General features: G+C 37.9%; 1 protein-coding gene across 1 annotated transcript in view; it reads right to left on the bottom strand.

Annotated features, from left to right (window-relative positions):
• Positions 1-11424, bottom strand: part of fam171a2a (family with sequence similarity 171 member A2a) — a 45980-nt gene extending 34556 nt beyond the window's left edge. Inside the window, exon 1 of the mRNA XM_053515161.1 lies at positions 11064-11424. Within this exon, the coding sequence (XP_053371136.1) occupies positions 11064-11154 (91 nt within the window). The 5' untranslated portion in view covers positions 11155-11424. The remainder of the gene's footprint in view (positions 1-11063) is intronic.
• Between the last annotated feature and the right edge of the window lie 906 nt (positions 11425-12330).

Genomic DNA, 12330 nt, shown 5'->3' with positions numbered 1-12330 from the left:
CTGCTGGAGTCTTCCATGAAACTATACTAGAAGCCTATGCAGAATTCAGGTGGAACAAGTTTGGAATAAAACATTATTGTGGAAAAAAAAAAACAATCAAGTGGTTCAAAACAGAGTTCCAGAATGTTTCTTATTCCCCTCATACAACATCAATTTATGAATAAACTGATAAGCATCCAATACAACTTTTAATCCTTTTAGGCTCAGATTTCATCCTGTGGAACATCCAAGTAACAAGTTAATTTGATCCATAATATAAGCTATAAACTATCATCCAGCCACTCCTTTCTCTCAGCAGACCCTAGAAGACTTGACCTTTTGACCACATGACCTTCTTCCAAGTCCAATATTTATACTCCTTAGCAAACTGAAGCTGTGTTTCATTAAGTCTCACAGTCATCTTCCTGTCATATTGTGAAATTCAACTTTGTCAAGAGTGATTTGTTATTTTGTCTGACAACATTTCCTCATCAAAGTTGCATTTGATTATTTATTTTGTGGCATAGAATATCTTTACCTTTCGTGAAAAAATGCACAATCTAAAACACTTTTACACAAGTAATGTTCTTGGCCTACAGCTCTTAGGTCTGTTTATTATAATCATGATCACATAATGAAAATGTCTCATATACACTCTCTCACTCTTGCGATTCATTCAGAAGGTGCGGATTCGGGGTCACTGAGTGGAGAGATTTCCAGGCTTCATAAAAGGGTTTACATTTCCTCTGGGAGGAAATGAGTCCCACCAGCAGGTTGAGTCAGCATTGCCTGCCTCGAGGTTTAAGACATCTGCACAGCGCACCAGTAGGACATGGGAACACGGGGTGAAATGAGGCTGTGCCATTTTCTTACTGCTCATTCTTTCTACTTTTGGTTTGCATTAAATGGTCCATAGCCTATATTTGTAATTTAATAATTAATAAATGTCACCTAAATTAATTCTTTGAGTTCTTGTTCCTATATTACATGTAAGTGTCACAACCTTATATTTAACAATAATTAAATGACAAGGGTCCCATTATTTCTAGTCAGTCCCTGAGTTGACAAGAAACCACCACTTTTTGGTACACTCTGTATTTACTGAGATGGGCAGGTACATGGATTACTCAATAGTTAAGGCTTCTGATTGGTCGTTCATAAGTTTGAATCCCTAGGCTGTCCTTACTGAGCCCAACAAACTTTGGACTTGAACTTTCCAAGCAAGGTGAACATTTCTTAAAGACAATAATTACTGGTGATGAGACATGGATTCATCGTTACAAGCTTGAGATAAACTTCAGAGTATGGAACGGAGATCGCCGACCAAGAAAAAGTTCAAAAATCAACCATCACCTGGAAAATTGATGCTTGCACCTTTCTGGGATTCTCAAGGGCCAGTATTGGAACAATATTAGGAAAAGCATTCAACAGTCAACAGTGCTCGTTACAGTGAGATGCTTATTGAAGAACTGAACAGTAAACTTCGGAATAAACGCAGAGGACTGCGATCCAAGGGTGTTGTGATCTTGCATGACGATGCACATCTGCCCACACTGTCGACACTCTGCAAAAACTTCATTTAGAGGTGGTAAAGCATCCTCCCTATAGTCCTCATCTTGCGCCATTGGACAGCGGTGCATCCGTGGAACGCAGCTCAGCCTTTTTATATATTAGAAATATGAAAGCTTGTTGACAGATGGACAAAGCAAGGGTATAATGTTGAAAAATATTTTTTTTTATCTATTCTGAAAACTAATTTACATAAATTCTACAGCCAGAGTGCAGATAATTTTTGACTCATGCTTTTAATTCTAAACAAACTGTCCTTTTTTTCCTTTATTGATTTGATTTGAACATTTTCCCCAAATAGCAATCAAATAATCGCAAATATGCAGTAAATTAACTGTAAAATATACGACCAACTTTACCACATCTTAAAACAGCAAGAGGATGCAGCGCTGTTGTGTTTAGTGGATCACCCGTTTCTTTTAAACTACATATCTTTCAATTTCACACCCTTGTGCTGTGGCCTTATGTAGTCTCTGAACAAAACAAAAAAAGTGCTTGTGATTCATTTAATGCTCCCTGTGGCTGGGTTTTTTTCCACACACACACACACTCACACACACACACACACACACACACACACAAACACATCACAACTGTCACTGTTCTTAAAGAGACAGATTCCTCTTAGCAAGATCAAAAAGACATTCACATAGACATAGTAGTGATTATTTCAGAATGCTAGTATAATACTGTTTTTTTAAATGTTGTACTTTCACACTTTTCAGTATTTGTATACACTAGCCACTTTTTGAATGAATGATCACAATATCACAATGTGCAATTATTTAATCACAAAAAGCTACAATTTATGCAAAGGTAATATATGCAAAGTCATGAATTTGTGTAGAGTTTGTCAATAATTTAGGTTTTTTAAAAATATATAATTATAAAGTAATAAATATTGCCAAACTTCATCATGATTACTTGAAATAACTGCATTGTCATTTTTTTGAGCAAATTGCGCCCTTTAGCTAACCTCTGTGTCGGGCGCTCAGGTCAGCATCCCTGATTCGTTCTCTTGTTGGAGTTATTGTTTACATTTAGTGAAAACATAAAAAAATAAAAAAAAATAAAAGCTCAGAAGTAAAATGCCTCCAATAAATAAACAAAATATTAGGGACAGAAATCACGTGGGACCACCCAATACAATATCATCATGAGACGTACAGTAGGTGCCAATTCAATGTGTATTGTGATTCTGTAAATATCTGGTTTCTATAAAAATCAATCAATTCTAAACAAACATGGCCAAAACATGGTATTGGTGCTAAAGTGTCTCACCTAGACGAAAAAGTGCATTTTCAGAAAGGATCATATAACACCATTACTTAGTGCTCCTTATCTCACGATCCATGCTTCGTTTTTTATCACATAAAAAGAAACACATTTGCCAAAATTAAAAAGTCATTCCGATAAAAAACTTGGCCAATTTAGATTTCACATGAAAAGACACAAACCTGAAAAAGTATATAATTATTCTAAAATGCAAAATTTATATGAAGATATTGCAACATGAATTGCTTTTTATTGGGCAGATTGCAAAAAGCTATTTTAACTGAATAAGCTATAGTTTTATATGTTTTGTGCCCACATAACCTAAGGTGTGTGTCTAATTTGGAGCATTTAAACAAAACCACTGTACCTAATTTTGTAATTAACTTTGTACATAATGCTTTCATTTAAGCAACAATTTTCAAAGATTATATGATTTTTAATATCAATAACCAAAAGATATATGAATAATCTGCATTGTAAATTATTATTATTAATATTACAGTATAACACTGAAAAATGGCCATTTTTGGGACAGATGTAAAATCATCTTTTTAAAATATTACTGTACAAATCTGTGCCAGATCTCCAGCATTTAATTTGGATTATGTACATAACATATTTAAATCTGCAGGGCCCCATAGGAAGAAATTAAGCACTTTGTGACATGAAGTAGACTGAGAAAAAAACAAAAAAAAAAAACAAGGACCAGATATCTTATATGAAAATAAGCCCTTTGACTAATAAGTAACTTTTTAGTTGTGTACTCGGAGCAGATTTCTGTGGGTTTCTTTGCCCACATTATCTCACAAATGGAAATCATTTTGGTCAAACCAATGCACGGTAATTACGCTCATGACAGCACAGGATGCAGCAGTCAATTTTGACATATATGCATAATGCAGCTGAACTTACTGTAGTGATGTAAATAGGATTCCTCTTAATGTCAGAAGCAGTTGGGTAACCACGATGATCATTATCCCTCTTCTATTTCAAATTTCATGACATAACATGAAATAACACTTCCAGTGGTCACTTTATAACATACGGTTCGGTCCAACCTGTCATTCTGAGGTCTGTGTACATTGTGCCACGGTCAGTGGTATAGCCTTGTGGATGGATGGTTTATGGTCATGTTTTCCAGGCTGTTAGTGGTAAAACTCTGTCCCAGTTTACAGCAGTGCTGAAAATCACACTGAGCAGAAGGCCACCAACACATTTTCTGAACACAAGCTACCATACACCATAATATCCAACAAACATTTCAGTGTCACCATGGACACGGGGGAGGCAGTAGTTTTAGCTAGTTATTATTCATACTGTACATGCATGATAAAAACTGTTCAGTTTTCTACTGTAGATCATATTTTTACCCTCATGAAAAGGCCAAACTGTATGTAATCTTTTTAAATGGAAAAAAAAACACGTTCATTTCTTTCCTCTATAATTCCTGATGCTGGATGTGGGAATAACACTCTCTACCCCTATTTAGACTTAGAAATCACAATGCAGCTGTAACGTTTCTAAATTTAGAAACAAATATAAACACAGTACAGTACCTGTATGAAATTTGCCTCTGTGTACAAAGCATTTTCAGTGTATGACCCAGTCGAACCGAGCCGAATAGATCCCGTTCAAAACTTGTGTCAGTGAAAAGCCAAGCCAAGCGAGTTTACATATTTTTTGTTATTTAATTTTTTCTTTTTTTGTCTTTTCTTACATGCTAATATAGTATAGTGTTGAAATTTGGTGATATTGGAAATTTTTTTGAAATGAATGTATAAAATGTCTTAAGTCAGGTTTTTGGACACATGATGGGGACAGATTTAGTCAAGTGGATTGCTATGTATTGGTATTGTATATTCGTATCAATGGCTTATGAACAAATTGGACTTATGAACGTGCTCCTGAAACAGGACTTGTTCGTAAGTCGGAGACTACCTGTATCATACCGCAGCAATGTTTAATTTATAATTCTAAATAGTCAAAAGGTGTTGATTAATATTTGAAAACAGGAGTTCTAACAGTTGTCAAAAATCATAGGTTTTAATTAATGCACTACTTCTAATAGGATAGTTTCCATAGTAACAGCAAACTCATGGACAGTTTAATGCCTGATGTTGGACTTAATTGCTTCTCTTGGATTCGGAATCAATAGAGGAGACATGGGTGTCCTCTGACCACCTTTATGGATCAGCAAGGCACAATCAATGCCCAGAAGCAAATCTGATGGAGACATATAAAATCACCTCTTTATGCTGGTGGGAACTGAAACACACTAAATGGCTATGATGGACTTTTCCTAATGCACCAGAACATCAAGGCAAAACTCCCTCAGACAAGTTTATATGTGTCTATAAGTGTGTTATATGCAAGGTTAACCACAATTCCTTCATCCAGTGGATGCCAGTACCCTAATAATCCCTCCCTTTTGAAAAAAAAAAAAAAAGCCATTGTCTACCTATGAGTGATCTAAATTCAACAGAAATAAAAACCGAAACGTGTGCACTCCTAATGTGAACTCTGGGATGCTTAATTAAAATGAATTACAAAACTGTAATCGGAACAATGATTAAAAGACAAAAGACACAGTTGACCCGGCCCGAGGCACTGAAAGACAAGCTGAAATCCACAGCAGTCGGTTTGCATTAGTCCAAAATTGTCTTTTCCTGTGCGAGTTTTCGATTTAACACAAAACACAGAGGAGGCTACGACGAGTGTCAGCTCGATTAGGACGGTCATGTGCTTGCTGCGCAACAACAAAAAGCCAAGAATAACTCAGTTTCACGCTTTGGCAGATGACTCAGGCAGCATCTGCACACAACTACAAGATCATAGCAAAAAAAAAAAAAAAACACCTAAAATAACACACACACAAAAAAACACCTAACAAAGCTTTTATTCAGGCCACAGCTAAAGAATAAGATAAAACATTGGTCTTGATATTTTTACCTTATATTCCCTTGCTAGTGATAATAGACAGCACAGAGGGTACTGATGAGGTACAGTACCCTCATCCTCCCAAATGCTCCCAACTTTGTGGTAATAGTTTGGGGACGGCCCCTTCCTGTTCCAACATGACTGTGTATCAGTACTTCTGGCAAAATAGTGTATGTATGTATGTATAAATATATGTATCTATGTATGTATGACAATTACAGGTTTATAAACCACATGTATTTATGCATGTATGCATGAATTGAATGAATTTTTTATTTATACAAGTTTGCATCTTTGTAAAATATTGCTGTTCCTCCACGATCCTACAAGTGGTGCACACTGAACTATTCACATACTTCCAGACTCGCAATACAAATTGAATCAACAGCTAGGTATTGTAATAATATTAGATTGACTGGTCCCTGGTGATGGCCATCCCGAGAAAATAGGATGTGCTGTAACTAAGCTTAGAATAAAGTGTAAGCAGCAGTAACCAATAATTATGTAAGCTGACCTTCACTTTAATTGCCTAATAAAATGTCTAAGTACGCAATATTTGTTTTTACAAAGCACATTCATTTCCACAAAGCATCATTTCCTACATCCAGTTATAACATTAATTAGTTCAACATATGCAAAAATACTGAAACTTTTCTTTTTTAAAAAAAATCATATAAAAACCAGCCCTGGTTCGAATAAAACGACGAGCTTTTCTGCTGATTAATACTAAATTAATATAGTAAGGTTCCCTCACTACCCCTGCTCCACTCACAGCATGCTTCCTGGGCAAATTGCACAGGACATCATGTCATTAGTGCCGCAGAAGGCATGTACCCATGACTAAATATGCACCAGTTGGGCTCCTGGGAGCTGACATGACAACGCTTATCGGTAATTGGTTTGCACAAACTGCTGTCACACTAATGCAGCTAGAAATTGTGTGAATTCAAACCTTTCACCCGTGATTCAGACCATTAGGGCACTGCTGCTTTGTTCAATAAACCTCTTTATTTTTCTCCAAAGAATTAAAAAGGAAATTTTAAGAAAATAGCTAGACTTAAAGTTGACAAAGTATCGACTTTTAAATGGTGCAGGATTTTAATGACCACAGTAAAACATTAACATTATAAAAAAAGAGGTGGTGCGCTGAAATTATAATTCGTACCGAAAAAATGAAACCATAATTAGGGTTGGGTACCGAAACCGGTTGACAATATGATAAGTACTAAAATCAAATCAGAGTGTAAATTTCGTGTGTCTGACTTCAGTGTCACCGCACTTTATTTAGATCGACTTATCTTTGATTATAATCTTTTCAAAGCGCTACAAATGGCATGGCTGTGTGCCATCTTTTTATCTTTTTTTATCCGTCAAAAACATTTTTCTTCACATTTTTTGTTCAAGTTCAGTTCAAGCCAACAAAGTAACAATTACAGGTTTATAACATGAAAATAATGCAATGCCTGAAAAACTGAAAGGATTACAAAAGATTGGGCAATATATCTGAGGCTGAGAATCCAAAGTTCAGTATAAGCCGGTGGTTAGATCGCGAGCAAGCAAGTGAATCACAGAAGCATCGCCTGCTATAAGCTCATAGAGAGAGAAAATGAGAGCGGAGGCAGAGAAAAGGCTCACGGATCACATTAATATTCCCCTAATGTCCCCGCACAAGTACAGAGTTCCTGCAAAGAGTTTACACAAACAACTCTTAACAAACTTGGGAGCTAGCCCCTCGAAAAAAGATTCCCTAAACTAAGTGTTTAAAGATTACAGCAGCAAGCATGCTGGAAGCTTTTACTAGGATAAATATTAAATATTAGCCTTCTCATGATGAGTATTCATATGAAACATAACAGGATCAGCTTGGCAGCCCTGCTGATATTTAATCACAATTTAATATACTGTAATGGATATAATCATCCAAATTGTTTAAAACCACAATAATATTTGTAACATAATGTTTTAACACGTTACATTACTTAGTAAAAAAGTGAAATTTTGGAATGTAGTGCACACTTTCCAAAACAAAACCTTTTGGGTCCATGGGCGAAGCAAAATTTTCTATAACAGCAGCTCTGGCAGTAGTTCCAACATGAAGACTGGACAAAAAACAAAACAAAAAACTGTTGTTATTTCAGACGTATAGCTTGGATGTGTCTTTGGAAGTTCAACTTTAAAAAGACGCTGAATGCAAGTAAAGTGGCATTTAAATGGACCCTAATATTCCACCATCAATCAGAATAATAGTCTAATAGGAGAAGTGTTGGCTCAGACGGTTAAGGATCTAGGTTGTTGATTTGGGCATCAGAGCATCCAGTTTGAGCCCAATTGTTGGTGTGTTGCTACTCAGCCACTGCATGTAGTGCCAGTCTTAAGCCCAGTTATAATGGCAGGGTTGCATCAGGATGGGCATCTGGAGAAAAAACCTGTGCCAAGTGGCGTGCGGACCAGATGGTCTTGACTGAAGTAGCCAAAAAAACTCATAATAAGACAAAAATCATAATAAGTTAAACATTTAATCACACCAATCAGAACACCCTGAACTGATCTGGTCCAATCGGGAAGGAATTTCCAATCCTTTTATAATCCGTTCAACAGATAAAAATTAGCCACACTTGATCCAATCATTCCTCTCTCGTTGGAATAAATATATTCTTCCTGCAAAGCTCCCAGGAAGGAAATCTTGCTCCCATTCCTGATCGGTAAACACAGTGACGACAACTGTCTCCCACCTGACTTTTATCTGCTTGGTCTTTGGGCGAAGAAGGGCCATTGATTTATGAAGTGGGATTAATGAGCCAAACAAGAAGGCCTAACCCAACCTCAAAGTTGAAGAAAAATACTTTTTCTGATATTCCTGCCAGATTTAACACTTCACAGTGGGCAGGATCACTGCACATTAAAAACCTTACATTCTGATTAAATACTTTCAGAATATGAACACAAATCTAATCAGACCAGACTCTATGCAACATTTAAGATAAAATCTGTAATCAAAATGATTTCAAACAGTTTGAAAAAATATTGCTCCTGTAAACATAGCTAGTATTTATCAGAAACTGAATCGAACATGATAGACTGATGGACGTAATAAGAGGAGGGGGATGTTCAAGTCAAACCAGGACATGTGATGAATTTTTTTGTGAATGAAAGTATAAAACCGATTGACAATCATAAAAGACAACTTGATGATTGACAAGCACAGCTTGACGATGAGACTCTTAGCTGCAGTAAAACATTTAAATGGTGCAAATGTTTTAAAGAAGGCTGTACATCCATGAACAATGACCTCGGCTGAGGTGGCTCGTATCCCACTGCAGTCATTCCCATGAACACTGAGCAAGTGAAATGCCTGAGTCTTGAAAATCTACAGATAACTTGCAGAAAAGATATGTCCGTCTGTGGGAACTGTACAAACAATCTTTCACCAGCACGACTTGCAGATTTCTAGAGATGGGCTGGAAGTTGTTGTTGCATCCCTCGCAAATCCCTGACCTTGCTCCAAGTGATATCCACATGTTTGGGCCATTAAAGGAGTTCCTGGAAGGCCAGCGTTTTAGATGTAAAGCGGGCAGTCCTACAAAAAACTTTCTACCTTGATGGTATCCAAGCAGTAGTGAACACTGGGATGAGCGCATTAGTGTACCAGGGGATTATATACTGTAGAGAAATAAAAACAGTGTTTTCCTCCGCACAATCAAAAGTCCCAGTCATACTGTGTTTTAGGCAGATTGAAGTTAATTTAAAGATGTCTTTAAATTAATCCAGAGTCCAGTTCGTTATTGGAGCCTCAGGTAGACTGTAGGAAATTCCAGTCTTTAACATATTAATTGCTGAGAAGAATTAAACAGATTGAAAATAAATTAACCGATAAGGTTTGTTTTTGCATTATATTTCTCCGCTGCTCGCAACTTGTACACCTTGCGATGAAGCACATTCAGTTCATGCAGTTCACAGTATTGAACATTGTTTTTTTCAGTCTTTATTTATGAGGACTGTAATTATTCATTTGTCTTACATAACGTATTTGGTGGGATATTGCAGCTATAACGGTTTACAAAAAACTTAAACAGATTATATCATGATAAATTTATCGCACTTTGGTTGTGTTCTGTTCTGTATGTGACACCTTCCCAATCCAGCTATGGGAATGCCTGGAAGACATTTTGATAAAATAAAAGTGTTAATTAGCACTATGTATGGAAAATTTGGCCCACACTGTACAAGTTAGTGGTGACATCAATTATTGTGCCTAACTGGACATAACTGTGAAACAAGCATCATAAAGTAATTATTTTACTCATGCATCTTCTTAAACAGTTTCATAGTTATAACCATTGTTGTGTGTTATTTATTCGCTTACTCATTTTACTATACCGATTTATCCTATGCACAGGGGGCCTAGACTTAGGGCACTAGGCAGAGTACACGCGGGATGGGATGGCAATCCATCGCATGACACACAAACACAGGCTCATTCACACACTACAGGCAATTTGGGAACGCCACTTAGTCTAATCTGAATGTCTTTGGACTGTGCAAGGAAACCGACTTGTACCCGGAGGAAACCTGCCAAGCACGGGGAGAACATGCAAACTCCATGCAGACAGGGAATCAAGTCCGGAACCTGGTGCTGCAAGACAATAGTGCTAACCACTTTATTTATTGATATTTTCTGTATTGATATTTTTTACATAATACACACTACAAAAATGTTTCAGTGATTCACCGGCCACTGGGGCATCACAAGGAGCTCAACTAGCCTGAATGCAATCCTGTAATGCAAGTGTTTATGCGTTAATGCGTTCTAACTGAGTTAGTTGTGTTGCCTCAGTTAGAAAGTTACAAAGCAGAAGGTCATGTGCTCAAATCCCAACAAGGCCCTTAACCTTCAACTTGGTTGTATGCTGCATTAAAAAAGTATCCGATCTTAAAGTACATTGGTGTTAATACATTGTTTACTGTACATGTTGCAGTGCATGCTTGTGAAGTTCTTTGAAAGTAAAAGTTTAACTTCTAGATTTGTATACGGATCGAATCACTGCATCGTTACTGCTGATCCGAAAATGTGAGAAGCTCGGAAGGTGAACATAGTGAATGTAACTCCTGTTTACGTCCAAATCAGAAGAGAGAGAGAGAGCGAGAGAGAGAAAGAGAGAGAGAGAGCGATTTTGTGTATCCAACTTTCTCCCAAGTCCGATTCATTCCCGAGTTGATGTTCAGTTAAGATCAAACATGGCTCGCACACAAACCGCGCTATCAAACCCTAAAAAAAGCCCCCGAAGTGCCGCTCAGCAACTCACCAGCTGCCCCTCTGTGCGCTGCGGATCCCAGCCAAGCGCCGCACAACGCAAGAGAAAACACGAAAAATCGGGAAATCCGCGGCGGCGGCATTCTTACAGCAACATCACAGAAGTGCCCGAGGCAGCCAGTCGTCCATGTTTACCGCTCAGGATGAATCAGGGTACAGTGCTGATCCGGAGATGCCTCCTCGCTCTGCCCCTTCTCTTCTCCTCCCTTCCCTTCCTCGCGCCTCTATTGTCCTGTGCTGGGAGGGAGGATGTGTGCGCGCAGGCATGCACGGGGCAAGCGCGCTCCCCGTGGTGGTGAGAGGCCCGCGCGCGCCCTCTGCTGTTACAAGCTACAGTAGCGTAAGGTCTATGTTTTGATGATTAAAAAAAACTTTGAAATGGAACATTCGAGATGTAATTGAAGGGTAGACTCACTCACTCACTCACTCACTGTCTTCAAGTCTATCCCAGGAGACTTAGGGCACAAGATGGGGTACACTTTGAATGGGGTGCCAATCTATCACAGGGCACACTACAGGCAATTTGGGAACGCCAGTTATCTGCTTGTCTTTGGACTGAGGGAGGAAAATTCACCGAGCACAGTTCAAACATGCAACCTTCATGTAAACAGACCCGAGGTGGGCATCAAACCCAGACCCTGGAGGTGCACGGCGACAGTGCTAACCACGAAGCCACCATGCTCCCTGAAGTGTATAAGTGAAGTTTTTAAAACTGGTTTTAAACTTTTATAAAATGAGTTTTATAAAAGAATTTTAAGTGCATCAATTCAATACCCCCTGAACTATAAGGGACTTCCAATTCAAACCAGAACTTATGATAAAAGAATGAAGGTTTAAAACCAATTAAAACCAAAGCAAAAAAGGAAATTATACTGTAGACACTTCCCTTGTACAGACCTGATCTTTCCACATGCTTGAGGCATAAAGGGTGGCCAGCGTTTCAGTATCAATGATGATGACGTGAAGCAGATAGTCCGATCATGGCTCTGGTGTACTGAGAAATCTTTCTACCTTGATGGTATCCCAGCACTAGTGAAACACTGGGATAAGTGTCTTAGTGTAGCAGGGGATTATATAGAAAAACAAAGGTAGTTTTTATTCTCATAACTGTGCTCTGTTATTCTGCACAATTAAGTCTCAATTTGACTTTTGATTTGAACACCTCTCAGAGCTAGGAACTGTGACCCAGGAAGGAATATAACTATAACTGTAAGAATTTTAAAGCATACTGTTTCTTAGTTTAAAATTTGGAGGTCTCC

Source organism: Clarias gariepinus, chromosome 16 (assembly GCF_024256425.1).
Source record: "Clarias gariepinus isolate MV-2021 ecotype Netherlands chromosome 16, CGAR_prim_01v2, whole genome shotgun sequence".
Taxonomy (NCBI): Eukaryota; Metazoa; Chordata; class Actinopteri; order Siluriformes; family Clariidae; genus Clarias; species Clarias gariepinus.
Note: the sequence above shows the minus strand (reverse complement) of the source record. Positions and strands in the feature narration are given on the sequence as shown.